The sequence below is a fragment of the Gastrolobium bilobum genome, unplaced genomic scaffold (genome assembly GCF_033153095.1).
Source record: "Gastrolobium bilobum isolate Gb01-03AN ecotype WA unplaced genomic scaffold, APGP_CSIRO_Gbil_v1 utg9035, whole genome shotgun sequence".
NCBI lineage: Eukaryota > Viridiplantae > Streptophyta > Magnoliopsida > Fabales > Fabaceae > Gastrolobium > Gastrolobium bilobum.
This window is the reverse complement of record NW_026896453.1, coordinates 66,431-94,324: the sequence shown is the minus strand read 5'-3', so window position 1 is coordinate 94,324 and position 27,894 is coordinate 66,431. Positions and strand designations below refer to the sequence as shown.

The window sequence follows — 27,894 nt, the reverse complement described above, 5'->3', positions numbered from 1 at the left end:
ATTCTTGAAAATCCTAGTGCAAAATTTAACCTAAACAGCTATTACTGCATTGTTGTACATGAAATACCATCGTGAACATACCTTGTCAAATGAGATAAAAAGTCAGCAAATTTCATTTTATATACAACAATACAAAAAATGAATACAGTTGCATCAAGCCAAGATTGGTACTTGATGCAAGGCATGACATATATGTATACATTAAAAACAAGGGAGAAGAACAGCTAAGGAAAGCAGTCAAATGCTGACACCAGTGATTTTGGCCCATTGCTTCTTCCTTCTAAGTTAAGAAAATGGTATGCTGACCAAAACATCACAATGGAACCACTCCAGGATGTCAAAGACACTATAAATCAAGGAGATGATACCTAAGGCATTACTTCTTCCATGGGAATAGAAGCACTCAGGTAGCACCCTCTCTTTTGATTACAATCACCAAAGGAACCATGCAGCCAATACCATCTGAATGAGAAAACATCTCCCCCAAATCCAGCCATGGCCTTTGTATGAAACAAATGGTGCAGTGCTAACCCACCACACCAATTCACTGGCTTTCATACTTTATGACCAAATATCTATTTCGCGGCGTACCAGTTTTGAGCACACTTGGCATCCACGGAGAGGCCGACTTTAAGAATATTCTTGCCATTAAAGGGTTTTGACATGCACTCTACAACTATGGCCTTTGCAACCTCAGCCGACTCTGTTGGCCCTTCCAGTATGACTTCATCATGAACCTGCTTTGTCATATCCCAAAACCTTAGCTAAAATGTAGCAAGGTTTTCAACTAGACGTTCCAAAACATTCAGATTCCAAATAGCATCAACATTGGAATATAGCAATAGAGAGTAACAGTGAATAGAAATCACAAATAATTTTTGTTATCAGTATCTTCTAAATTATATCACTTAAATAATCCAAACCATCCATAATTAGGAAGCTAAATGCTCATCATATATTCATATTCATATATAATGGGATGAAAAAGTGTCAAAGCAAAAATCAATATATAATGCGAGGAGCATCACGAAGAATGGAAAATAACTAGTGAGGAAAAGAACATACAACAATCAAGTTTCCATTACTCGTATTTATTTTAAAACAAGTGTAAACTGACTAACTTTTCAATCAACAGCCAGCTGCTTAGGCAGACTACTTATTTCATTGATCAAGAGAAGACAATAGATGAATGAAATTTTCTTCATTGTATAGCAAGCCCATAATACTATATATGTCAGTCATGCTCCATTTCATGCATTACTTATACCTGCCCCATTCTCCCCAATATGAATAGCTATATCATTGAAATCAAGCCTAAAGTATATGAAAATACTACAACGAAACTTGACAAAAAGTGAGCAGAGAAATCAAAAAGGAGAAAATTCTTGACATAAAGATTAACCTGTAGAAGTAACTTCCATCCAAGCTCCCTCAACTGTTCATTATTGGATATTTGTAACATGGCACACATGGCAACATCTGCTGCACTACCCTGTTGCATTCCACAAATCCAAAAACCAATAAAGAAAGGTCTGAAGGTGGGAATGGATCACAAAATTTGTAGATTGATAGTGGTAGGTAGAAGAATATAAATCTATTACTAACCAAAAACTCCCACGTATCAGTTACTCTACATTTACTAAAAAGCAAGAATGTTATTTTTTAACGGGGTTGCGGGGTTACTATAAGAGACCGAGTCCCTCTGTAGTTGTTAAATTTACCGTAAGTGACCATCAATGGAAATTTACTATAGGTGTGTCAATGGAAATAAGTTTATTATAAATTTACTATAAGCAGCCCTCAAACTTGAAAGTAGAGTGACAGACACGAAGGGGGGGTGGCACACTACTATTAATGTATTTGAAAGAATTAAGGACCTGCACTGGAGTATTAATAGCAGCTCGCTCAATGTGACCTCTGTGGTAGTTGTTAGCTTGGTTCATTGAAGGAAACCGCCGTGCTCGCCCTAGCAATGTGTAAACACATTGAGATTCATAAGCTTCTCTTTTACGCTCCTCTTGCCATTTCAACACTTCTTTTCTATCATTGTACCAAAGCTCAACCGTTCTCCTAGCTTCTTTCACAGAAACCTGAGAGAAAAATATATGTAACCTTAGTTGGGCAATCAAATCAATAATCATATGGACTTGTTTGTCACCTATGTAAGCCGCCCATAATAAGTAATAGAATTGAGGTACCTTCCAATCCTTGGAAAGTCCAACCGGAGTCTTTCCATATGCAATTGAGAAGTTAAGCATTTTGGCTTTCCTTCTTTCAGAACCAAAGGCATCCTGAAATGAAAAAGAAAAGTTAAAAATTGATACGAAAACAGTACATAGTTTTAACAGATCACAGCTGGTTATATTTTTGCCTAAATCTTGACTTCAAATTATTATGTACTGTGCCTGTTTTCTCATAAGTTGTTATTATAATAAACTGAGGGAGGCATCAATCTCAAGTTGGAAGGGTATGGTATAATGCTAAGCTGCTAAAAGAAGCTTAACTATGCCTCATATAGGCAGATTTGCTTTTATCAATATACCCAAACATTATTAAATACATCATACACCCACAAACTCAATTCAATTTTTATACATGTATGTTTGGAAGCCCATCATATATAAACCGCAAAACCTCTACCTGCCCAATGTCTGATGCTTTCACTCTTAACAGAGTATGCAGTGGCTGTCCTTTATTTCTAGTGATAAGTTCCTGAATTTTGAGTCTTTGTTCTAATTTTTAATGTAGTATCTGTATTCTAGTTAGCCATTCATCTGACCATTATTACTGCTATTGCGCGAGCAGAGAAGATGTTTCCTCTATAAACTTTATTGATAACTGAAATACAAAAGGTGGCAGGCGGCAGCCAAGACATGGAAACTGTTTTCCTTCACTTTTTTGGAGGCAAGGGGTGGGATTCATTTTTGTACCTTACTCAGCCATTGCTATATTTATTCATACTTCACAATGTAATCATTTTAAATTTCTTTAAGGTTTTGTTTGAATGGAATATTTTAAAATTTCAAGGAATTTGAAATACAAGAGAATTTAATTGCATCAATTCAATTATTTTCATTTGTAAACTTCTTTATTTGGATAGCTATTTGTGAAATTGAAATTTCAGTGCAAAATTTTGCAGAACATAAATATTAAAAATTGGAACAAGGCCAAAATTGCAATCTCACAAGAGGACAAAACAAAACAAGAGAGAAAATCGGAGGAGGATCTTCACTTTCATACTCATTGATGGCTTCAATAAATATCCTGAGAAAGCATTGGAGGAAATAGTGAGATAATATAAATAATGGAAAGGGTGTCCAAGAAATGGGTGAAGACCTTTGGTAGTAGAGGAGGGAGTTGTTGAGTTGGTTATTAGTGAGGGATTTGAGGGTGTCGTGTCAAGTTGTTGGACTTCGATGCGCCAATATCTGAAACATCATGCACTTCAGCGTTGGATTCGTCCCTTCTCTTGTTAGAAGAAAAAATCCCAGCGAAAACAGGAAAAGTACGAAACGAAACTCAGCAATGCACTGTTTCATAAAGCTGAAAATTTTCTCAGGAAAAGGCTGAGTTTTGTTGGTGGAGGAGGGAAAGGGATTTGAGAGGAAGGGTTGCAAGGACTGTGCGCATGTGCAAGACAAATGGCCACGCGAGAGAGAAGAGAGGTAATGGGAATCTAGGAACCTTTAACAAATGAGATGGAATTTTGTAAAGAACCAATTCAACCCAAAAACTTAAACTGTTAGGTGAGGTTACATTAATGGTTTTATATATCTCTAACAAGCCCCTCACACGAGAGCCCATCGGGCTTCAAGGGTATGATGCATCAGGCCCAACCTACACGTGTTAAGAAATTTCACAAGAGTAAGTGGGGGGCAGTGAGGATCGGACTCGGGACACGAGACTCTGATACCATGTAAAGAATCAATTCAACCCAAAAGCTTAAGCTGGTGGATGAGGCTACATTAATGATTTATATATCTCTAACACGTCCCTTCACAAGAGAGTCCATTGGGCTTGAAAGGTGGATGATGCATTAGGCCCAGCCTACCTGTGCTAAGAAATTCCACAAAGAAAATGGGGGCGGCGAGGATCGAACCCGGGACACCGAGGCTCTGATACCATGTAAAGAACCAATTCAACCCAAAAGCTTAAGCTGTTAGGTGAGGTTATCTCTAACAAATTTCAAATTCTTTATTTTGGGCAACAAAATACCCAATTATAATCCCTTGTAAATTTTAAAATTCCTATCTTAGGTACCCAAACAACATATTTTGCGATAAAAAATTTAATTTCTCTAAAAAAATATATTCCCTTCTTATAGTTCCTCATCCAAAACATTCTTAATTACTATAGATGTGTTCTCCAGCTTCTCTTTGAAGGTTTATATTTCAGGTTATTAGAGGGTCACTTTTTATGTTAACACTTCATTGGTTCCCTTTTCTATAAAATAAATTATTTAGCACAAAAAATGAATACATATAGCCTCTTTAATTTAATATCTTAATTGTATTTACAATTGAGGGAACTATGTTTAATGTAAACCAAAAAGCATTTTGCTCATAACTGCCATACCATTAGTTAAAAGACATACCATACTAACAAGAAAGCCATACTTGTGCATCTCAAAGCAAGGTTATTTCCATCTTATCTAACTATAAGTAGATCAGAAGACAATTTACCTTCAAGAGAGGAACTGGGGGTTTGTCTTGACCAGGCTGAGGTTGCCACTCAAGAAGCACTTGCTTTTTCTCAACTGCTTCGCGAATATATGGGTACATATTCATTGCAGTTCTTGAATGAAAGTCTCCACCAGCTTCAAAGGCTTCCAACATGCTCTTACAATTAGCTAGATGTGCAAGAATCCTAAGTTCCAGCTGTAACAATACATAACCCCATCAACAGAATGAAACTTCTAGCAAAGATAGGTAATGTAAAATGCTAACCTGTCCATAATCAGCAACTATAAGAGAATTCCCAGGTGCAGCTATGAATGCTTGACGGATTTTGTACCGATCCTTTTCCAAAGCAGGTTGATTCTAATTTATGAATTATATATGTTAGATTAAATCTGTAGCTTTTTGAAGCCAAAAATTAATATAGTCCATGTAACTAAGATTCATATTTGAATGTCAGAGTTTAAATTAAAAATAACTAAGATTCATAAGACAGTATGATTGTAAGCTCAAATAAAAAATCACTTCCCATGAAACCTTGATTTGCAAGGGTAGGGGTGAGGAAAATTCTTGTATGCAATCTTACCCTTGCATTTTTTCATCAAGACCAAATTAAGAGATAATGAATGCATCAAGACCAATTAGACATCAGACAAGAAAGTGAGAGCTTTCAAAAACTTAAGCTATTAGGCAAGGGCACATAAATGGTTTTATATCTAACATGCCCTCTCACATAAAAATCCTTGGAACTTGAAACATAGACAATACACATACCCACCCTATATTGTACTGAAAATCAACTTTTATTCATAAGAATGGTTGCAACAATGATACCATATCAAGAACCAATTCTCCCAAAAGCTTAAACAATAAAATAAAGGCGCATAAATGATTTTACACAAAAGCATAAAAAATGGAATCATACTACAATCAGTGAATATACAAGAATGGATGAAGGACGATGGATTATGTTGTGCTGAAAATCAACTCTTATTCAGAAGAATGGGTACAATGATCAAAATCTTGATCACTAGGTCACAGAGACTTTGATCCCATATCAAGAACTAACTCTCTCAAAAGCTTAAACCATTAAGTAAAGGCACATAAATGATTTTACACAAAACAAGCATAAGAAATGGAATCATACTACAATCAGTGAATATACTTGAACAGATGAAGGACAATGGAAAGTTGTATGGCATTTAAAAGTAAACTAGCAATCAATATGTCTTGCAAGATAGAAGAGAACCTGCAGATTTGGCCTTCTGGCTGACAAGCGTCCTGTCTCTGTGTTGATGTTTAGGGAACAATGAACACGGCGATCCTTTCCTGATATATTATGTCCCTGCCATTGAGAACAGATTAATCTAACATAGAAAAGACATAAGCAACCTTAGTGTTACAAACTAAAATACAGATGTATAATCTATAATGTACCAAGATCCTCCTTAAGCTTATGCAACCAGTTGATTAATTATGTGCTCCCAATTCCATCCTCTTTCTCACACACACCAAACACAAATTAGCCTTGACTGTGTTTCTAATGCACTTACGATAAACACTATTGATGCCAATCACACTGGGTAAGCAAACTTTAAAGGGGTAACATTAAAATCAGCAAACACAACCAGACCTATGAAAAAGTCTAAAGCAAAAAATTTAAAAAGAAAAAGACTAATTACCTGCAGGGGAAGGATGAAGTTAGAGATCAAAGAGTCAATTGAACAGACTTGACATAAAGCAGCAATTGCATGGCAAGCTTCTTTCCCTTCTTCCTCTGTTGAAAAAGCAGTAAAGGCTGTTCCGTAAGCAGAATTGTTTATTTCTACAGGTTCAACTTCACTTTGAGAAGGATTTCCATCTTCATCATCAAGATCTAAGCTACAAGCCTCATTATAGTCATATTCAGCAGAAATTTTGCCAGCCAGAGCCTTTAAAGCATCACCACTAACTGAGGGCCAACCACTTGGTGTGTACATCTCAATATTAAAATTACAACCAATGCTATTCAACTTAATATCACGAAATTTTGTGGGGGCCTTCTTGCCTTCTTCAATCACCTTATCAACATTGGGAATTTTGAAAATCCGCTCAGTTGGAATTGACTCATTGTGGTTCTTTCTGTAATATATAATGGGGGAGGAGAAAAGCTTTACTTACATCTATATGCTTGAGCTACTTCATCTTAAACAGCAGAGAATAATGTTTCATAAATAGAAGCTTGTGAGCTCAGCGAGAACAACATACTAATATATAAAGGAAGGGATAACATTCATGAATACATCATACTCATGATTCTCATATTGATACAAATAGAATATACCCTCAAGCACACAATTCCTTCATCCCTCCAGTTGAATGAGTTCAACAGATCCAGGTCAGCCACATTATGATTGTCACTAAATAAGGATGTCAAAATAAAATAAAATAAAAACTAAGAAATTATGATGGCTGACATTATATTGTGCAAAATAGTATTAGAAGCATCTTGAGCTATCACAGACAGGCAATAAAAACTCGAAGTAAGGAACTTTTTTTTTTTTTTTTTTGATTTATGGAATGCTCAATAGTGATGTAGAGAATATAACACAATGACATTGCCATCACAGTTCCCTGACAATGACGTGCATAAAGTTTACTTAGAATTCACAGTGCATAAGAGTTGGTAATCTTACAGTTGAATTGTTTCATGTAAAGAATACCACAGAAACTTAAAAAGCACTTATGCCCTGGATTAGAACTAAAATTATAGTTCATTAATACATAAAACACTAAGTTTTAAAAACAAAACAAATAAGAGTCTCGGTATAATACCACAAGGCCCTTCAAATTCAAAAATCAATATAACACATGCATATGTAGTTAACACTAAATAATAAATAATTTAATATAACAGCTTAAAATTTCAAAATAAAGTGTGCTTAATAAATTATGATTATATTAGCATAATTGAGATCTCTTATTTTTTTATTACAAAGCATTTTCAGTAAAACTCAGTTTACATGATAAATATTTCAACTTCAATTTCTAAATTCTCAATTTATTAATGCAGAAAAAAATGCTTCAAAAAGATTTAAATGATGTGCACCTGTTCACAGTGCCCCCAAAGAGCAGTATGCGCAACTGTACATCGCTTCCCACATTCATGTACTTGGCATCAGGACAATACCTACATGCCCATTTTCGGAATCTACTAACAGCTACCTCTTGCTCTGATTTGGCTACCTTTTCTATGTCTTGAAGATATGACTGGTCAACTAGCATTCCCTCAGATTCCATTTTGACTAGAAGCTCGCCAAATGGCTGCCAATATTCCATGTAGAAATCATACATGTTTTTGTTTAAAAAACGTACTCCATCAAATGTCCAGGGCATATCTGACAGATGACTCTTTAGGCTCTCATAAAGCTTCAGAGTGCTTCTAGCATCTAAGACAGAGTAACATATCCAAGGTATACGTTCGTCTCTTTGCAGCACATCAACAGGAGCAATGGAAATCATTTTTCCCTCTGATCCATCTATCTTCACCTTTTTCTGACCAAATATAGTTGCCATGGACACCTTACCAATCAAATCCTTTTCAAGATCCAGCTTAGCCCTAGACATGACCGTTTGGTCACCTGTAAGTCCTTCAAGAGAATAACCACCAACCCATCGTCTTGATGAATCCCATAGTCGTGCCATGTGCATTGTATCAGCATGAAATCCAGAAACCTTAAATCCATAGTTCTGTATAACATGACAGTCGAAGCTATAGTTATGCCAGACCTACATACAAAATGCACCAGTGACTTGGTTATTTCAAAAATTATTTTTATTCAGATGTCACACATACCCAATAATATGAAGCCAATATGAGTTTACGAAGCTAGAATCATGCAATTGGATAAGCTTTTTAGAAACACTTCTAGCTTTTCTTTACCAAATACAAAGCACTTATATGATGTAGCTTTCTTTTTAGAGCTTTTTCTCAGAAGCTACTCTTTTATCTTATGACAAAAGCATTAAGGTTACTTTTTATTTTTGAAAATCCAATTATTTTAAAATATTAAGACATTTTAACAAAAAAATTTGTTTTCCTAAAAAAGTATAACCGGACCATTATTTTGTCACTCCTGATGGAATGACATCACTGCAGATACTTCACTAAAAAAAGGCAGGTCTCCTTCTCCACGGAAAAGTAAAAAAGAACAATTCTTTCACAAATTATTTAGTTTGTTGCAGGAGAAGGGATGGGTACTTGCAAGGCTTAGACCAGACCCAACAGTCGGCCTTTACCCAAATGGTCCTTAGAGAGGATCAAGCACTACCTAAGAGATATTTATAGGGTTCCAATATTTGGGGGTGGGGGTGGGGAATACAAGGGTATGCAATGTTCAGAAATTAAAGAATGCAGAGGAAAATACTGATAATACCAAGTCTGAAGGGAGCCAGGATGGGACTGGAAGTCGAGTCAATATTTAATCCATAATGTGTTTTGAGTTCAAGTGTGAGTGAGAAAGGAATTGAGCACAGACATAGGAGTAAACATCACCAAGTAAAGAATGCAATACAGAAGATGATATTCTTGTCTTTTTATAGAGTTCCTAGAGCCTCGTTCACTCCCTAAAAGAGGGCTGATATTGTTCATCTCTCTCTGTGTGTGCATTTTCTTCACATATATTTACAGGCAAGTACCCTTTGTGAGATCCTATGTGCATCATCCTAGCATCTTACAATCCCCTTGTGTGATTTCTAAACATCTGATGGACCTCACAACATAACATCGATGAATATGCCAGGTTTGGTACATAATACATATTGCATTAGAAGCTGCCTTTAGATATAATAGACTAGAAACGGGCAAAGAAAAAATGGCACTGTGAAAAAGGTTAGGTTCTTCCTTGTTTATGTTACTACAAAATGAGATAAGAATGTCAAATGGCCCTAAACAACCAAATTTATCAAATATTGCTCCTTTAATAAGATTCACATTCTTTGTTCTGCACATAAAACATGTGCGATGTAGCAACTATTTTCCACCAGATAAACATTAATTTTAAAACTATGATTGCAATCAATTATTAACATGACATTACAACACAAATTAAACTACTCATTGTACCTCTAAAAACACATTGCAAATGAATATGGCTGTCTTTATTATATGCAACTTTACAGATCTAGATTATCCAAGGATAATTTCAGACTAGAAAGTAGCTGATTGTCACTTATCATGATTAGTGTGATGTCAGTCAAGGACCAACTCAACCCAAAAGTTCAACCTAACAAGTAGTCATGGGTTCATTCAAGATCCTTTTGAGCTTGAAGCATGCACATGCCTATTTTATTTTGTGCTGAAATTTAATTTATTTAAAAAGAATGGGAGCAGCAAGGATTGCACTCTTGGTCACTTGATCATAAAGACTATAATATCATGTCAAGGGAAAAAATTTCCAATAACTTTAGCTATTAGGTGGAGGCATGGAATTGTTGAATATCTCTGACCATATCATTCATTCAGTTTAAATCATGCAATTGACTTAACAGGTGCTACATATAAAGATGATTATAGGATTAAAAACATAAAAGAGAGGATCAGAAGAAATAGACGTTTACCTTTTTGATGGACGAATCTTGAAAAAAATCAGCAAACTTATTTAAAATCTCTTTGCCTCCACCATCAAGGACATCTACCCAGATACAGGACTTTCCCCCTCCAAAATCAGCTTCTGGACCCGAATAAATACTGAAACATATTATCTCCCCATGATCTACAGGTGTCTCTTGTTTGACATTTATCTTGGCCACCTTTGAAGACATATAAAATTGGAATATATTACATGTTCAAAATTTATGAAAATCATGTAGTCAAGAATCAAACTGATACAACTTTTAATTTACATGCAATTGAATAAAGGGTTTAAGAAAATAATATATTATTTCAATCTGTATGAGTTAAAAAGAACAAATCCACTGCCACCATATAGTATTCATCTCTACTTGGTGACAAATAAAGCATGCGTATTCTTTATGATCTCTCAGAAATTTCATAGAATGGACTTTTTATAGACCCCCAACGACCAATCCTTGCATGAATCGCTAGGGATCCAATAAGTCCAATGTTGATTTCTTCCGGTGTGTCAATCAGACAAATGCATCCATAGTGACTAGGGTGAATATCTTGTATCCTAAAACTAGCAGTTTGTCCTGTCAATCCCCCAGGGCCCAAATAACTCTATTTTCTTCCATTTGGGTCAATGAATTGGTTCGATCCAAAACTTGAGATAATGGATGTAATCCAAAAAAAGACTCAACTCATGTTCAAAGTATACACATATTAGAAAAAGAATCTAGTTATGTACAATGTTGCAATCAGGGCACAACCATTTAACAAATTGTACCTCGGTATCACATGCATGTATAAGATGCCTGTAATTTACTGTAAGCATCTTAGCAACTTCCTCTGCAAGAGAAATATTATTAACAACCAATATGTCTTCATAGATACTACACAGCCTGTTCCGGAATTTTGATTGATCAGTACTACGTGTCTTTGTAACATATGTTGCATTAGTTGCATCCTTTGCAGTTGTATCCAAACTGTGATTGCCATTAACTCTATCAACTTTCACTTTATTGATCTCTGATGAAGATACATTTATCTGGGTGCTGGTGCCCACCCTTTCAGTGTCTATCAACACCTTTGAGTTGCTTGTCACAGAATATTTAACAGAATGTGAGGCAGGTTCACCAAGATCCCGCAGCACAAGGTTGTGCTCCCCATTCTTAGAAACAGCCTGTTCCTGAACATTGGAAGCAATTGTATTAGATGTATAAGAACTACACTTGTCCGTCTCAAACTTGTTCAGAGCGTGTATCTCCCATTTTCTTTTAGACAAATCAATAGTTTTCTCAACCCAGCCTATTTTATTCCCACCGGATGATTTTTTATACGCATGGGTTCTGCGAGTGGGCAATATGCAATTCACAGTAGCATAACCCCCCATCCTAACTTGTTTTTCATAGGAGCGCGAAGAACTCAGCTCTTCTTCCTCTGTCATGTCCTCCAACATGTTAGTTGATGCTGTTGAAAATTTCATAAATGAAATATGTACTGGAGAATTACGGTTACATTCCATTTCATTGCATTTATTCAACCCCAGAGATGTTCTCTTTAGACAGTATGAACCTTCTCTAAATTGTCGAGAATTACTAGACACTGTTGTACTTTGGAGGACATTGTTGGCAATCTGGACGGATTGGATTCTTCTTCTGCAGTTCACGTCATGCAAAGAAAATAGGAAGATACCAATCAATGCAATGTAATAGCATATTTAACTCTTCATTTTAGCATGTAGAAGATGCAATACTTAACCACTTTGGGCAAACAATACCATGCAACCATGCACTGGAAAAAAAAAAGAAAAACATTCTGTAGATGTGTGTGGTAAAATAATACATATTCTGACTTTTGGAAATGTCATAAACATTAAATCTTTTTTTCCCACTATCAGTATATCATTTGTGCCACTATAGTCAACATTTACGATAGTTAATCACACGATCCCTCGTTGCCTGCTTTACATTTTTTACATGTAGTTGTTAGTATGAATAAATTACAATAGTAATACTTTATCAGCAAATGTGAGGTGTAAACATTATAAAGAAGCGGTTACCAGTCTCAACCTTTTAAAACGTGAAAGGAAACAAGGACCTCTACACAACAAATGTCAACAACAAACGCCAAAAAAATTTCAGCCCGCCATTTGTTTGATGTCATATTGATTTCCAAATAAAATATAACAAAATGATCAGAAGAGAAAGCACTAGAAAGACCATACAACCTCAGGAATGTCATCTACATACCACTTCATGGTTTAGAACTTATGCTTTGCTTTCTAGTAACTTGCTATTCAACGCGATTTGTTGTTAATATTTTTAATCACTGGTTGAAAGTTCAGAAACTAACAAATTTGAAAACTTATCAACATAAATATCAAGCTACTAGCAAACATAAAGCCACGTAAAATTTACACGGTTACACCCTTTTCATAATTTACAGCATACACGGTAACAGATTCTATAAACACTTGAATTTTTATTTTTTATTTTTGCTTAAATCCATATATCCTTAAGTTAAGAGTGAAAATATTGTTCAAGCCTTCGCAATAACAGAACCATCCATAAACTGAACATTTACAATTATTCAGTTACAATGCACAAAACTTAGGAGAAAACCCCCTAAAAAGACCATGAGCAAAACGCTATAAAGAATTTCTTCTGAACACACTACAGACACACAAATAAACCTCAGGCCAAATCCTATTACATTTTCATCATCAAATCAAACTGTTTCCACGCCTTAACTCAATACCTCCCTCACCCTCTCTACCCACTTAAGAAACTCCAGTACAAATTAGACGTTTCAAAAATTTCCAGGAATTAGAAACCAAACCAAACTTATATTTCAAATTTCATCTCTTGAAATGCATTATTGACTACAGTAAAAGTTCAAATGCAAAAGAGAAACCATAAGCCAGCATAGGACCAGATAGTTGAGCTCAATAGTAGTTACTCCCTTTATAAAAAGCAAAAAAAAAAAAAAAAAAAAAAACATAGAGCACATACAATAGAAAAACAAAAAAACCCCAAAACAACACAAACATTCTACCAAAACCCCAATATCATTATCAAACGATTCCAAGACAAGTGCAAGCAGAAACCAACACCCAATGCAGAAAAGACAAAAACTTTGGAACGAACCTGTGGTGGGGTGGTTCAGAAGAAGCCAATAAGGACCAAGAAGAGAGAGCTACACGGAAAGGGCGTGAACAGAAGCAAGAGGGGCAATAATATATTGGTCTAAAAGGGGTGCTCTGAGAAGACACCCCCATAGCAACAATCATACCCACAAGTTTCCCCAGCTTTGTGCCACTCTTGGGTATGCAACGACCCGTTTTGGTTGCTATGGCAATGGCAAAAAGGGTAAATAGTTGAGGTGGGTCAGGGCCTTATTTGAGCTGCAAGACAAGTGGGTGTGCCAGTGAAGAATAGAAGAGTGAATAAGGCCATGACGAGAGAAAGAGGGTTAACATGAGTACAAGATGCCATAAACCCTGCCCCTACCAAAATGCATACAAGTACAAAACAAAGAATGAAGAGGAACATGAATTATACACTGTAAAGGGCAAGGTCTTTTATTTTTTTTAATTTATTATTATTAGTAAATTATTTAGGGGATTACAACGTGAGGGTGACAATGCTGCTTTGTTGAGTAATGTCTGACTGTCTGTCCCCTTCTCTTATTACAAAACTCGGGCTTGGGCCTTATGTTCTCTTGACAAATGAGTACTGAATCATTTGAGCTTTTTTTTTTTTTTTTTTTATATTCCAATTGATTTATGATTTTGTGATTAAATCTGATTTGGGAAGAGTTTTGGAATTAAGATTTTAAATCTTTCTCAAATAAAATATTAAAAAAAAATTGAATATATACTCTCACTTTTATCTGTTCAATTTCCTGATACCAATTGAATTACCATTATTTGGTTGAATCATTTGAATTAAATGAAGGGTTATTATTATCAATGATATTTAACCGGTTATCAATTGGGTTGAGATATTTCATATTTGGTTAATGGTTGAATTAAATTTATATAAAGATATATAATAAGGGGATTAGATTTTTACTGTTACAGAAAAGAAATTGTTTAAGATGTCAGTAATTGACCCATCAATTACAACAAAAAACTGTGTTAAAAAAAAAAAGAAATTTAATCTCCCACTGACCTATTACAAACTCGGAGAGGAAAAAATATGGAGCGAGAAAAAATGAATGATGGAGCCCACATACAATTTTAAAGTTATTAGGAGTTGGTCTTGTCATTCTTGCAACATATGAAAAATTTCCCCCCCTGTATAATCAATATATAAATAGAAGTTAAGAGTTTCACTCCCCTCTAGGTTCACATCATACTGGGTTAGTATTAGTTGAATTTAGTTTATGGTCAGTTTATCGGTTTTGACCGAATTATATGCATTGGACCAAACCAATTAGTGGTCTTGTTTCTAATTCAATCAGTCGCTTATATTGAAAATTTTCCTGAATTTGTTATGAGTTGAAAAATAAATGTAATAATATGGGAATTATAATAGTATATACTATATAATTGTGACTTAGTAGTTAGTAGTTACTACTATTATATGTATTTTTTTTATTATGATACAAATTTAATCTTATATGTGGAATTATCTTTAAAAATATTACAGAATTCTAAGAACCAATTCATCATTTTATGGAGAAATACTTTCTCATGTTGTTGGAAAAAAATATTTCGCCTAGCACATATACATCAATTTATGTACTTTGATTTTATTTTTAAATTTCTTAATAGTGGGATTCATATGAAACTTGTGTCTGTAGGAAAAATTTTCCTCTCATGTCAAAGGAGAAAAACAAAGTACTTATTTTATATAGGTGAATTGGTTAACAACACTGGATGATGATCTGATTCATAGTTAAATTGATTATGGTCGGACCATTCAGTTTTGATAACATTGATCAAATAATTTTCTTTCTTTTTTGCCATGGATTATATGCCATTTTTTTTAGATAATTTATGGGTAATATTTAATTACCATGTTTGGTATGGGTAATGTGAAAAAAATTTCAGCAAATATTTTTCCCGAGTATTTCCCTTTTCAACTACACAAAAGCAAATAATTATCCCATTGATTCTTTGGTATTTTTTTTTTGCCTATGATCTTGAATTCTGAATATAATGTGTTGAGTCAAAAACACCCTCCACTAATACATGAGCACAGTAAAATGAATATAATGTGTTGAGTCAAAAACACCCTCCACTAATACATGAGCACAGTAAAATGAACCACTTTGATATAATATGTTGAGTCAAAAGCGTTTGATATATGAATGACTTTTCATATTCAACAAATTAAAGGGTATTTTGGTATTTTTTATTCACATTCTCTTCAATATTTTATCATCAACCAAACATAGCATTAATAAAATGAATTCAACTTTTTCAACAAAATTTTGGTCAACCAAACACTTTTTCGTAACTTATCCGGGATAAAAAAATTCTTACCAAATCCTCAGTCATCATACAAATATTATTAGATAATAAATATAGAAATACAAATAACTAATTATAAAGTCCTTTATTTATACATACATAATTTTTTAATTATATATTAATATAATATACTTATTTCATATAGAATATAATAATTTTATAAAAGGTACTTAATTTTAAATTAAAAAAATATAATTTTCTTAGTCTATTCAAAACTCTTTAAACAAGGTTTCCAGGCTTTACAAAAATACTTGAAATCTAGGCCAAGCCAAAAAATTTCAGCAAAATGAGTTTGGATTTATTTAAGGAAAGCATGACCAATTTGCACCCAAATATGTGAATATTAATACGCATATAATATCCAAAAAAATGCTCTGATCGTTGCCATGCTTAATATCCTACACAATGTAACTCATATAATTGAATGTCATGACATTAATATTGACAAGTTGGTATTGAAAATTGAAATGGCCTTAACAGGCATGCATGGGGGTATGGTTTCTTTTTCCTTAGTGTTTAACCACATGAGGAAGTTCTTCTAGAGGTTCCACCATAAGAGAAAAATGGTCATTTGAAGTTACAATATCATTTCACTTAATTTTTGTTGTTGTTATCATCATCATTATCATTATCATTATCATCTTCATCATCATCATCATCATCTACTACATCAGATTCATTTTCTCCACTGCTGTCTCCATTCTGAGCAGAAGAAGTCTCTTTTGTATGTTGTGGTTCATCCACTTCTATTCTCTTCCTTGTTAAAAAGTCAAGAGCTGTAACCACGTCACTGATCAAAGGCCGGGTATCAGCTTCCTCTTGAAGACACACTGCTGCTATTGCTAGAGCTTGGTATAGACCCTTTACGGGGTAGTTATCTTCTAGCAATGCATCAGCCATTAGTGTAAATTTCAATCTGTCTCTGAGAAGTGGTTGTGCCTGAAAAGAAGGAACATGATCAATGTCCAATAAGCCTCAATATTCTTTACTCTAGAGTAATGCTATGATTTTTGTTACATCATAAAAGTTTCAAGATAACCAACAACATTGATTCAACCAGTAAGAAGCTTGTCTCCCTTAATCAGAATTTTCAAGTTTGAGTCCTGAGAATGAAGAAAATTGTATTGGGAGAGTCACCCCAATACGGTCCAATACTACTCGAACCGAACTAATCGGATAATCCACAAACCAATTGGAAAAATAAAAGTTTCAAGAGATATACATACCCAAAGGACTAAATTTTGTTCTTCTGATGGCCTTGAAGAATCAATAACTCTTCTTCCTGTGATAATCTCCAAAAACACTACTCCAAAGCTGTACACATCTGATTTAGTAGTCAACTGTCCTGTTAATGCATACTCAGGAGCACAATAACCATAAGTTCCCATCACTCTTGTGGATACATGTGATTTATCTCCAGTTGGACCAAGCTTTGCAAGTCCAAAATCAGAGAGCTTTGGATTGAAGTTTTCATCTAACAGTATGTTTGATGCCTTGAAATCACGATATATCACTGGTGGGTTTGCTACTTCATGTAAATATTCAAGTCCTCTTGCTGCACCTTCTGCAATTTTCATTCTAGTATGCCAGTCCAAAGGCTTTCTGTCAGGAGTTAATTCTGTCAAACATTTTGTTGTTTGTCAGATAACATTTAGATTCTAAATAGTAAATAATGATAAGGTGACACTTCAAAATGTGGAATTTCTAGTGTACTTTCATACCACTATGCCGGGATGCATCAAATTTCTAAGGTTTTCATAGGAGGTCAATTCATACATAGCATAAGTTCAATAGGGTCCTTGGTATTTCCAGTTTTGGTTCTTGATACCGGAACATTGGTTTGATCTTACAGAAAACACCTTCTCATAATTTACATGTATAATTGTTTTGCTATACTGCAGAAAATGCTAAGAAAGAAATAAATTCCATAGAACAATTTCTAAAAACATAATCTACTTAAAATCTTCATGCAAGAAGAAGTTTGCTTTATATTGTATTTAAATGAACCACCATGATGGTCCATTATACTCATACTTTTGTTTTGAACCCTACTCTTAGTTTCATCATTCCTTTGATTCAAATTGGACACTTAAATTTGATGTCATTCTGGATTTCAGCTTTTATACATTGCATGACATGGACATTGTGTAAGAAGTATATCTACTTACCTAGTAGATGATCTTCTAACGAACCATTGACCATGTATTCATATACCAAAATCCTCTGATCACCTTCAGCACAATACCCTACCAAGTTGACAAGGTTAGGGTGGTGCAAAAGACTCAAAATCAAAACCTCTACAAGAAATTCCCTGTTTCCTTGAAATCCATTCCTGTCTAGTTGCTTCACAGCAACAACCTGCAAGTAACACAGCACTTCGAAGGTTATTTACAACCTTAATAGGCTTCTTCCTTAACATAATATTCAAAAGAGAAGTTGAAGTAACACTTGATTTGTGCTTTTAAGGCATCCTTTGTAAACCCTCCCAAAGCCTCCTTCACCAATCATATTGGCATGGTGAAAATTCTGAGTTGCATTGCATAGTTCACGAAATGAGAAAATCTTAGAGGTAACATTTCCTTTCCCAAGCTTTGCTATCTCTTCTGTTATGAACCTTCGCTTGCCACTATCTACAAGAAAAAGTTCAAGTTTTCAGCACTTATATTTATCTTTGAGAAAGTAAGTACTTTAAAAGGCTCAAACCCACTAAATTTGACAAATTGAGGGAGATATCTGATGAAGTAAAAAATATAGACTCTAAAGGCCTGAACTCTAGCATTTGGATCCTTCTCGTTTCATACTAGTCCTTATAAGGCTTAATTTTATGAAACCTAATAACCTATGTACCTAAAAATAAGTAATGAAACCTATTGTGATTGTACTAACATTACATATATTACCAATTTATACCTAAATATTCAGAGAAATGGATAGTACTAGCAAATGATTTGCATAAAAAACAACATTAAGCTGAAGACATGATACATCAAATTTGCAGAATTTTGGCCTACAAATCATACAATACAATGGTGAGAAACCTCCAATTCAGACCCCCACATCCAAAAAAATAGGAACAAAGAGACATAATTCTGAATCCCCACACCAAACAAGAAGGAAAATAAGAAAAGCATTGTGAAATGATGAGGTAGATTAGCATTGAAGTTGATAAGTTTACCACTTCTAAAAGAGATGTTGGCAAATGAGGATAGAGTTTTTGCAGCATGGTATTCCTTAATGCTCTTCTTCAATGATTTCCTATTGATCTTCTCTTGTGACATACAACATTGAAAGCAGCTCATTTTCCAAGCCTACAATCTGATCGATCAGATAAAACCCCACATTAACAAATTTTCAAAATTCCTGAATTGGGTTTCCAAATCCATTTCTCAGCATGCAAATATTATACCCTATGATCCAATGCTAGAGAAACCTTATACACAACTCCATAAAGGGCCTTAAAATCTGTTTTAGTTGTTCTTAATCAAAACCTTGGCCCTGCAAAATACCACGTTAATCTTCAGGATTCAGAGAATCTTTCCAACCCCGCATGGTTTCTTTTGCTTCGTGTTTCTTCAAGGCCTATGATTTCGGAAAGGATACGAAGACTTGGTCAAATTTACTAAACCAGACAGTGGCGTAGCCACGTCCAAGCCAGCAGTGCTTGTTTTTTTTTTTTTTTTTTTTACTTATTATATAATTAATTATAATTAAGTAAAATAAAATTTTAATTTATCACCACCTAAATAAAAAATCAAATAAATTTTTTTTTTTTTGTAAATTAAAAAAAAAAAATCAAATACTTAATACAAAGTAAGAACAAACTATCTAAATGCAAACAAATAATAAGGAACATGCATAATATGGTTATTTTTTGTCTTTTACCTTTTTTTTATTTTTTATCTTGTATATTTTTTTTTTCTGTTTTATTCTAATCAATTATGTTATTTATTCTTATTTCTATTATTTTAAAAAAGAAAGACATATAAACTTAATCACAAAAATGATTAGTTGTCCTATTTTAAAATATGGGCCCAATTAAATCAAATAAACACATTTAAAAGTAGGAAGGATAGTTTGTCCTTGTAAAGGACACAATATTGTATCTTTTTAGTTTTTGACATTATATCTTACCTGTAAAACATAGTTATAATATGAATTTTTTTTTTTCTATTTCCTCAGTCACTTCAGCTAACGTGAAAAGAGAAAAAAAAACTATTTTTCATGTTATAACTATGTCTTACCGGTAAGACATAATGTTAAAAACTAAAAGGAAACAATTTGTGTCCTCTAAAAGAACAAATACTTAACCATTGAAAGTAACAATCATGAAACCAAATGAATAACAGGACTATAATTATGGAATATGAAGGTCCATTGAACTATTGTGTTTTGGGTTATTGCACACAAATAATAGTCAAAAACCTAATTCCCAAATGTGAGAACTTTCCTTCATGTATATAATTATATAAGTAATTATAATTGGACCCTAGCTAAAATTGTAACAGTGGTAACATATGAAGATATGGAGCTGCTTTCCGTGTATGACTAGATAACATATTTCTTTCTTCTTAATTTCTTCTTCTTCTTTCATCTTTTTTCAATTGAGGTTCTCTTCTAACCTTTTTTTCTTATTCACACTCATCACCCGAAACTCAGCCATTCTGCGACAAGGCACGATGTTTCGTTCCTCTCTTCAAGATTTCACGGATATCTGTTCTTGGAATATGCATGGGTAATTATATTGTCCGTTGGCGAAAAAAATTGATTTATATTTTTGAATCTTATAAAAGTGAAATTATTTGTCTTTGCTGACCATAATTGTTTATTGAGTGTTTCTAAGATGAGTGAAATTCACGCCCCTTTATTTTATTAACAACTTTTTTTGTGTGGTTGTAGTTATTGATATTATTTCTTTTGAAAAAAATGTAGTGTTGTTTTACGTTTACCGTTTAAAAAAAATTATTTTAATGTAGAGCTACAATTGCTTTTGGTAATGGAATTTAATTGTTTATTTGTGTTATTTGTATTTTATTTCACAACAAGAATGTGAATTTTGGTTATTAATTAGTTGAAACTGTTAAAGAGAAAAATCAATGAAGATATATGTATATATATGGAGTATGAAAATTTCTTATACATATCCATTAACAACTTTTTTTTTTGTATTTTTAAAAATTTTAAAATATCTAAACACTAATTAAATGATTTATGTGGACCCAATGTCTTTTAAATGATTTTAGACATTTGTCGCTGATTATTCTATGTTTCTTTTTAATTGTGAAGTTTGTTGTCCCTCTATGTTAATGTTCTTCACAGGTCACAACTATGGGTATAAGTGGGCCAAGTTAAGCCAAACTTTGACTTTGATAGCCTAAGCCCATGTAAAATATTTGGAACCTATACTGACCTATTAGCCTATTAAATACTTGATTCATGACCTGCGATATTATAAAAAACTAAAAAAATCGAATACGACTTGTAAGGCCTACTAAGTTGCAAACTAAAGTTTGTAGGCTCAAATCAAATTAAAATATAAAAAATATAAAATTTTATTCACAAAGACCACATGAAATCAATTTTCATTAACATCACATAAAATAAGCTTTCATTAACATCACATGAAATAATCTTATCAAAGATCACATGAAAATGTTTATAAAAATAAAATGAAAATTTCATATATGTATATATAATCTGCACTTTCTTTACTGATTTTATTTTATATTATATTCTAAATTTTAAATAAATAACTATTATTTGTTAAAATAACATCGATCCTATTACTTTAAAAATTAAATCCTGTCTCTGCCACTGAAACTAGAAATAGCCAAAGTGAATCATTTATGTTTAACTATGGCTCTCGTTACCAAAAATCTATCCGTTACAATGATGTATGATTTTATGCATGTCTGCTTTCACATAATTACACCTAATAGAGGATGTGTTTCATTTATGAATCCAACTAAGATTAAATAATGCCAACTATGTTATATGGTTGAACATATATACATTTTGTCCTTTCCATCTACCTCACAAGTATATATAATGGCTTTGCCTTGAATAATATGTAAAATTTATAAAAAAATATGTGATGTTGAAGTGTGGAACAGATTTGACATATTGATATTAACTTTTATCATTTATGATTCAATCGACTAATCAATTATGATATGGGAAAAATATTTATTCTTTTAAATGATATAATTTATGTAATTTAACTCTCATAGAGAGGTGAAATCCACACATTTTTTTTTATCCACTCTCTTTCCTACATGATTTATCTCATTCTCTCACATAACTTTATATTTTTTAAAATGAGTATGTTTTTTCGAAATAATAATTAGCGGTAAATAGGAAGCTGGATGCCACCGATTTGATCGAATCGTTAAAACGAAGATAATGACCATTACTTTACCACACACGTTTCCTTTCTTTTTCCCTTCCATGCCTTAAACAATGAATGAAGGAAAATGTTATCTTTTTTTTTTTTTATTGAAAAAAATCACTTTTTACTCGTACTCTTGCGGTTACCCTTTTGATTTCAACATATATCATTTAATTCTTTAAATATAAAAAATACTCTTAGTATATAAAATATAAAAAATATCTTTAATAGATAATGCACTAAATTAGAAATAAAATATATTAAAAATATCCCTATTTTATTTTATCTACCCATATACAATAATTAATTTTTTACTTTTGTGTGGTTGGTGAGATTTCTCAAATATGCAATGCAACCATATTTTCTCTTATAACTCGTTATATTTAAGTGGAGGAAATACATATCATAATTGTTATAAAAAAAATAAAAATACATATCATAATGGATCTCATTTAGAGATGGCAAAATCAGTTCAATTGGTTGGATAATCTCTCACAAATAATAGGTTGGGTTGGGATCTCACCATGCCAATCCTTTTGAGCCTACCCTATATAAGGGTGGGTCTAAACAAATTTAGCCTATGGCGGGGTAGGTTGAACAATCAGGTAATTTTTATTTTTTTTAAGTATCAAATAGTATTTTATTTTTCATGTTAAGCTTGTGTGCTACTCGGAATTTTTATGTATTCATCTATAAAAGATAAAGAATAAAATACTTTATTTATGACAAATGTTATTCATAGAAAGAGACAAAAATAAATTCCTAAAAGCTGTCAAACTAAATATTAACATATATTTATTTATTTTTAAACAGATTGACCCCTCAAGCCACTATGAAATGAGACAGGTTTCCAAATCACTTTAAAAAGATGAGACAACCTCCGTCTGACCCTGTTTTTGACGGGTTTTGGTCTAAGCAGAGCAACCTGGTTTGCTATCTCTAAATTCTCATCTAGAGAACATGATTGGATATTTTTTTTGAAAAATAGGATTTTTCATGTATGACTCGTTTTAGAAGGGATTTCGAAATAAAGCATTTTTAACTAAGAAAAGTTTGGAGGTTGAAATTAAAATCTACAATTACTAAAATGAAAATATGTGACAGCAAAATCGAAAAAGCAAAATTTAGGGTTAAATTTCATCATCAAGGGCATTAGTTACGGTCAAAAAAAAAAATCCAGCAGGAGCACAAAAAATGCAAAATCATCATTATTAATATTATTAGTAATTATTTTTTTTTTTATATTTTTTCATGTTGCATGATATGTCTTGTTCTTGGCATCTTGGCCGGACAAGAAGTGCATGTAATGAAAAGTTCATATATTTCGAACTTCCAAATCCAATAATTACCTCTCTCTTAGAATCTAAATTCTACATTCCTCCGTTGGCACAAAATGATATCGTTTTGAATTAAATAATTATATAAAGGGGAAATAAAAGTATTTAATGTTACTTTAGATAATTTTGTCTGATATTCACCAAAATAACATAATTTTGGGTTGAAAAATTAAAAAATTAGAATGATAAAAACTATTATAATCTTGAAATAAATTAAAATTACAAATACACCATGATTTCTGTCCCAAAACGACATAATTTCGGTGAACATTTGACAAAGTTATTTAAAATAATTTAAAAAAAAACGAACCCTAATTAAATTCAAAAACTACAAAATATTAATTTTCAAACTTTTTGAAACCTCTTGCAATCATATAATTGTGATTTTAAATAGATCGTTTTACTCGGGAATGAATCTCTCATCATCTTTTTTAATATGATTATATCATATGAAAAATATCACACAATCATTTTTTTTTTCCCCATTTTAGGAATGTTAACATTAAAATTGTGACCATTGATTTATCAATAAATGCCTGAGATTTTCACCTGACATTGTATGTTGAAGAAAGGCATAGAGAATCCATTCCTATTTTACTGAAAATGGTAGTTAGTAGTAACCATATGTGAAAAGTTACGCCAGAACTGCTAAAGTGACAGGCTTCTCATGTAATATAAAGGAAAGCCATATGTGTCATATCATTTGGCAGCTTAAATGAAATTATTCAAACAGTATAGGGCTTTTTGACCCATATAAGTTGAATTATGTAACTATTCGTCAAGTTTAATTCTTTTTTTTGGCAACTATTTATCAATTTAATGTGAAAAGATGCGCATTCTAATGGTGTGCATTCAAATTGCACATCACCTCATGTGTGACTTAAGAAAAGTCAGCGTGTGCCTCTCATACAAAACGCACGTGGAGAGAGTGTGCGACTAATTTTTCTTTACATGGACCAAAAAGCTAGTTCATAAAAGTTTATACTACAAAGTTTCACATTATGGCTCACTGTTACACAGAATCTCTTCATCTAACCTGCATATATAATAATTGCATATTCTGCCAAACACACACTATAAATCTTGGGAGTAGAGAAGACTAGATATTATGGTAAGTGAAGTTGGAAGTACCATATATGTCAAAAATGATAATTCACAAGCAAACATCCATCTAAATAACCAGCCACATTTCTACAAAGTAGGTACCAATTGATAAATATGTTTCTAATTCTTATGTGATGCAGTGAAGCCAGAGCAAAGTACATACATTAAGATACTAAAATATCATGTTTCTTTAAGAAATAAGTAATACTGCTAACAAGTAGTAAGGTTTTAGTTTTATTGGCTAATAATTTTTCTAACTGTGGCCAAACCTTGCTATCTTTAATTTTGTTATCACTCCCTCGAGTCTCCTAATTCTCTGTTCAAGTTCCATTACTTTAATTTCACATACACAGCCACACCTTTCACCTTGAGTCCCAAAAGGGTTTACCCTGTCAATAGACATCATTGATTCTTTGCTCCCAATTGCATCTTCAAGATTTTCCTTCAAATCCCCCACTGAAGGTGTAATGTTATCCCTTGCAACTGGCTTCGTCAGTGGTAATATGTTTTTAACATCTTCATAATCTGCAGCAGTGGCTGAAGAACATTGGTTGGACAAATGCTTACCCAAACCGAGAGTTATGCTACCACACTTGTTTTCTTCCAAGACAGGCTTACAGTCCTCAACAGAAATGCAAGGAGTCAGAGTGTTATGTTTTGGAGAAAAACTTGTTGGAACAACACCACCAATATTTACTTTTCCTTTCAAACCATCATGAAAAGAATTTCCAGGAGGAACAGTTTTCAAATATTTAGGAAGAAAACCAGCATCACTATCACCCTTCCTAGTTTCTGAACTATCACCATAAGATTTTCCAAAAATCACAGTGCTAACAAGTTTGGGAGGAAACCCAGGTGGAACATCAGCATCATTTCCACTTCTGTTTGCTTTTGATGAATGAGGCCTACGTTTTGATGATCTTGCACTTCTCTTCCGCCGCACAATATTCTTAACAGGATCCTGATGACCCAATACTGATTGCTTCCACCACCATGCATAACGTGTGGTAACATCTGCCTCAAAAAGCCTACATGGAAAATACAAATTCCCATCAGATATGGGCCTGCAGTAATTTTCCCATGCAACGGCTTTGGTCTCATTGAATCTAGGCACACAACCAGGAACATCTTGATCCATTCCAAATTGCATAGCAACTCTATGTGGGAGGTACTGCTTTATAATAGTGTCAATTCCAACAAGCTCCGAAGCTCTCAAGCATGTAACATAAGAGACTAGCTCTTTATCCAAATTGGTCTCAGATGATACCCAAATTTCATTTTCCGGATAAAACAACCTGTATTTATCAGCATATCTAACATATGGGCGCCAAAGAAAATCCTCCTTAGCTGAGTCTAGTGCCAATCTCACATTGTCAGTTTTCAAGGCCTTGACCTTGTGCCACCTACCCAACATAGGGTCTCCATTGTTGATCAACTCGGGCTCTGGTTGCAAATTCTTGAACCTCTCCCACACCCAAACTTGAACAAAGTACATGGGTGACTGAAGAGTAACCTCCAAATGCAATTTATCACCGAGTGCTGGATTTTTTGTTAAACCAACCATTGTTGTTTTCAACAAATCCAGATCCTTATATATGCCAGCCAATACTGCTGGTGCCAAAGCAATGGGATTCCCTCTTGCAAGATGAACAGCAATAGGGAACACAGACTTTTTTACCAATCCATTATCAGGAAAAACAAACATGGACAACCAAGTTGCAAGGAATGCTTCATGCTCAATATCAAACTCACTATTGATGAAAAGATTCATCCATTCTGCTGTGGAAGCCTTAGTTTTTTTTCTTCTCCAAGGCTCCATTCTTGCCAGAACCAATCTTTCTTCTATCTCTCTCATTTCCTGGCTTTCAAGTGCGGTGAAAACAGGTTCACCAAGAACAGGATAGCCTCCCAAAACCATCACATCCTCCAACGTGATTGTTGCTTCACCCCATGGAAACACAAATGTATTTGTCTTAGAACACCACTTCTCTGCAACCCCAATGGCCAAGTCTTGATTTTTCACAATGCAGCACTTGGTGCTCATGATAGCTTCAAAGATGCCAGCTTTCTTCCACACTGATTCATACCTGGGATGAAGGGTATCCACCCACCCAATCCATTTCTTTGGTGATTGGGGCCACCCATTGAAATGGATTGCTAAAGGCCTCTCCTTGTGTTCAAACATGGGTAACACAGTCACAGAGGATGAAAGAATCTCACAGACTTGTCCATCAGTGAAGTTTGCAATGGGTTTCAGAAAATGGGCAGTTCTAAAAGTTGGTTCACTATCACCAGCAGGTGAAACCATAAAATCTTCCTTCACCTCCATGATGGTCTCAAATGGTTCATTCATTTGTATGAAACAATGACTCAAAGCTCTAGTGCTTGATTTTCTAATGAGAAAATATGGACAAGAAAACAGAATGTGATAGAGTGAAGATAATCAGGAAGAACCTAATTTTCTAAAAATGGTTGCTGAGACCCTCACACTGCATTGTGTTGCCTTAGACTCTAAAAATGTAACGTGATACCAAAAATGGACGGATCACGTTCGGGGTGTGTGCTCTATGCAACTTTGCCAAAGAGCATTCTTGCGCAGTAAGGTTAATGTGATAGAAAACCGAAATTATCCTTTGTTTCTTGCAATATCTCAAACAAAATAAACCTCCTTTTGTATTATGCTAAAGGGTTATTTTGTGAATGTGGTCTCTGATGGGTAGCAGAAATCAAACAAAACGTTTTTTTTTGTTTTTTTTTTGGTATCCCTTTTCTTTGACGTTTTTGTTACAAAAATCCACTATATCAGAGGAACGAAAAATCCCCACAATAGTATCAATGGTAAACGCAAACATGAGACATCGAAGTTTAATTGAGTTATAGTATATGGTTCATTTAATCAACTAAATTTCATTTATTAAACTCTCTTGTAATCACAGCATTAATGTTGACGTTTTATACACATTTTGCTCCTCAGCTTAGCCTAAACGTTTTCATGCCAAATATTTCTTAGATGATATTTGTAGAATATATCCTGATATTTGTGGATTTCATTTTTCTATTCTTCTTTGATATTAGAAATTTCTTAATTTTTCTCATTTTGTTTTTATAAGGCTATAGATAAAAGGATTTTTCACGTGTAAAACTGTATTCGAAAGAATGCTTATATAAGTAACCCATTCAGTTAACGAGGTTTTTAATTTTTGACACCTTTCAACCAAACACAAGCAATGAGAAACTACATTAATAGATATATACTCTATTACAAGGACAACAGAGATAGATTAATTGCATAAACAAGGCAACCGTCTCTTCCC

At 33.6% G+C, this 27,894-nt stretch overlaps 3 protein-coding genes across 4 annotated transcripts; all 3 read right to left on the bottom strand.

Annotated features, from left to right (window-relative positions):
- Window positions 1-42: 42 nt before the first annotated feature.
- On the bottom strand, window positions 43-13,798 carry LOC133299847 (DNA polymerase I B, chloroplastic/mitochondrial-like). Of its 2 annotated transcripts, none has more exons than XM_061499346.1 (12): window positions 13,422-13,798; window positions 11,060-11,930; window positions 10,275-10,466; window positions 7,765-8,444; window positions 6,359-6,797; window positions 5,926-6,021; window positions 4,947-5,039; window positions 4,683-4,877; window positions 2,199-2,291; window positions 1,878-2,090; window positions 1,403-1,492; window positions 43-737 (listed from the first exon to the last, which is right to left on the bottom strand). In XM_061499346.1, the coding sequence occupies exons 1-12, from the start codon at window positions 13,562-13,564 to the stop codon at window positions 576-578; spliced, it is 3,267 nt and encodes a 1,088-aa protein (XP_061355330.1). In that variant the 5' UTR covers window positions 13,565-13,798; the 3' UTR covers window positions 43-575. The 2 variants fall into 2 exon arrangements, with proteins under 2 accessions (XP_061355330.1, XP_061355331.1); XM_061499347.1 differs by having other exon boundaries at window positions 7,765-8,405.
- A 2,598-nt stretch (window positions 13,799-16,396) lies between these two features.
- Window positions 16,397-19,053, bottom strand: LOC133299853 (probable serine/threonine-protein kinase PBL23; the record flags this gene model as incomplete). Its single annotated transcript, XM_061499353.1, has 5 exons — window positions 18,930-19,053; window positions 18,203-18,384; window positions 17,923-18,112; window positions 16,981-17,372; window positions 16,397-16,693 (listed from the first exon to the last, which is right to left on the bottom strand). Coding segments are annotated over exons 1-5 (1,185 nt in total), but the record flags the coding sequence as incomplete, so codon positions are not given.
- A 5,780-nt stretch (window positions 19,054-24,833) lies between these two features.
- LOC133299852 (uncharacterized) lies at window positions 24,834-26,933 on the bottom strand. The gene has a single exon (XM_061499352.1). The coding sequence runs from the start codon at window positions 26,931-26,933 to the stop codon at window positions 24,834-24,836; it is 2,100 nt and encodes a 699-aa protein (XP_061355336.1).
- Between the last annotated feature and the right edge of the window lie 961 nt (window positions 26,934-27,894).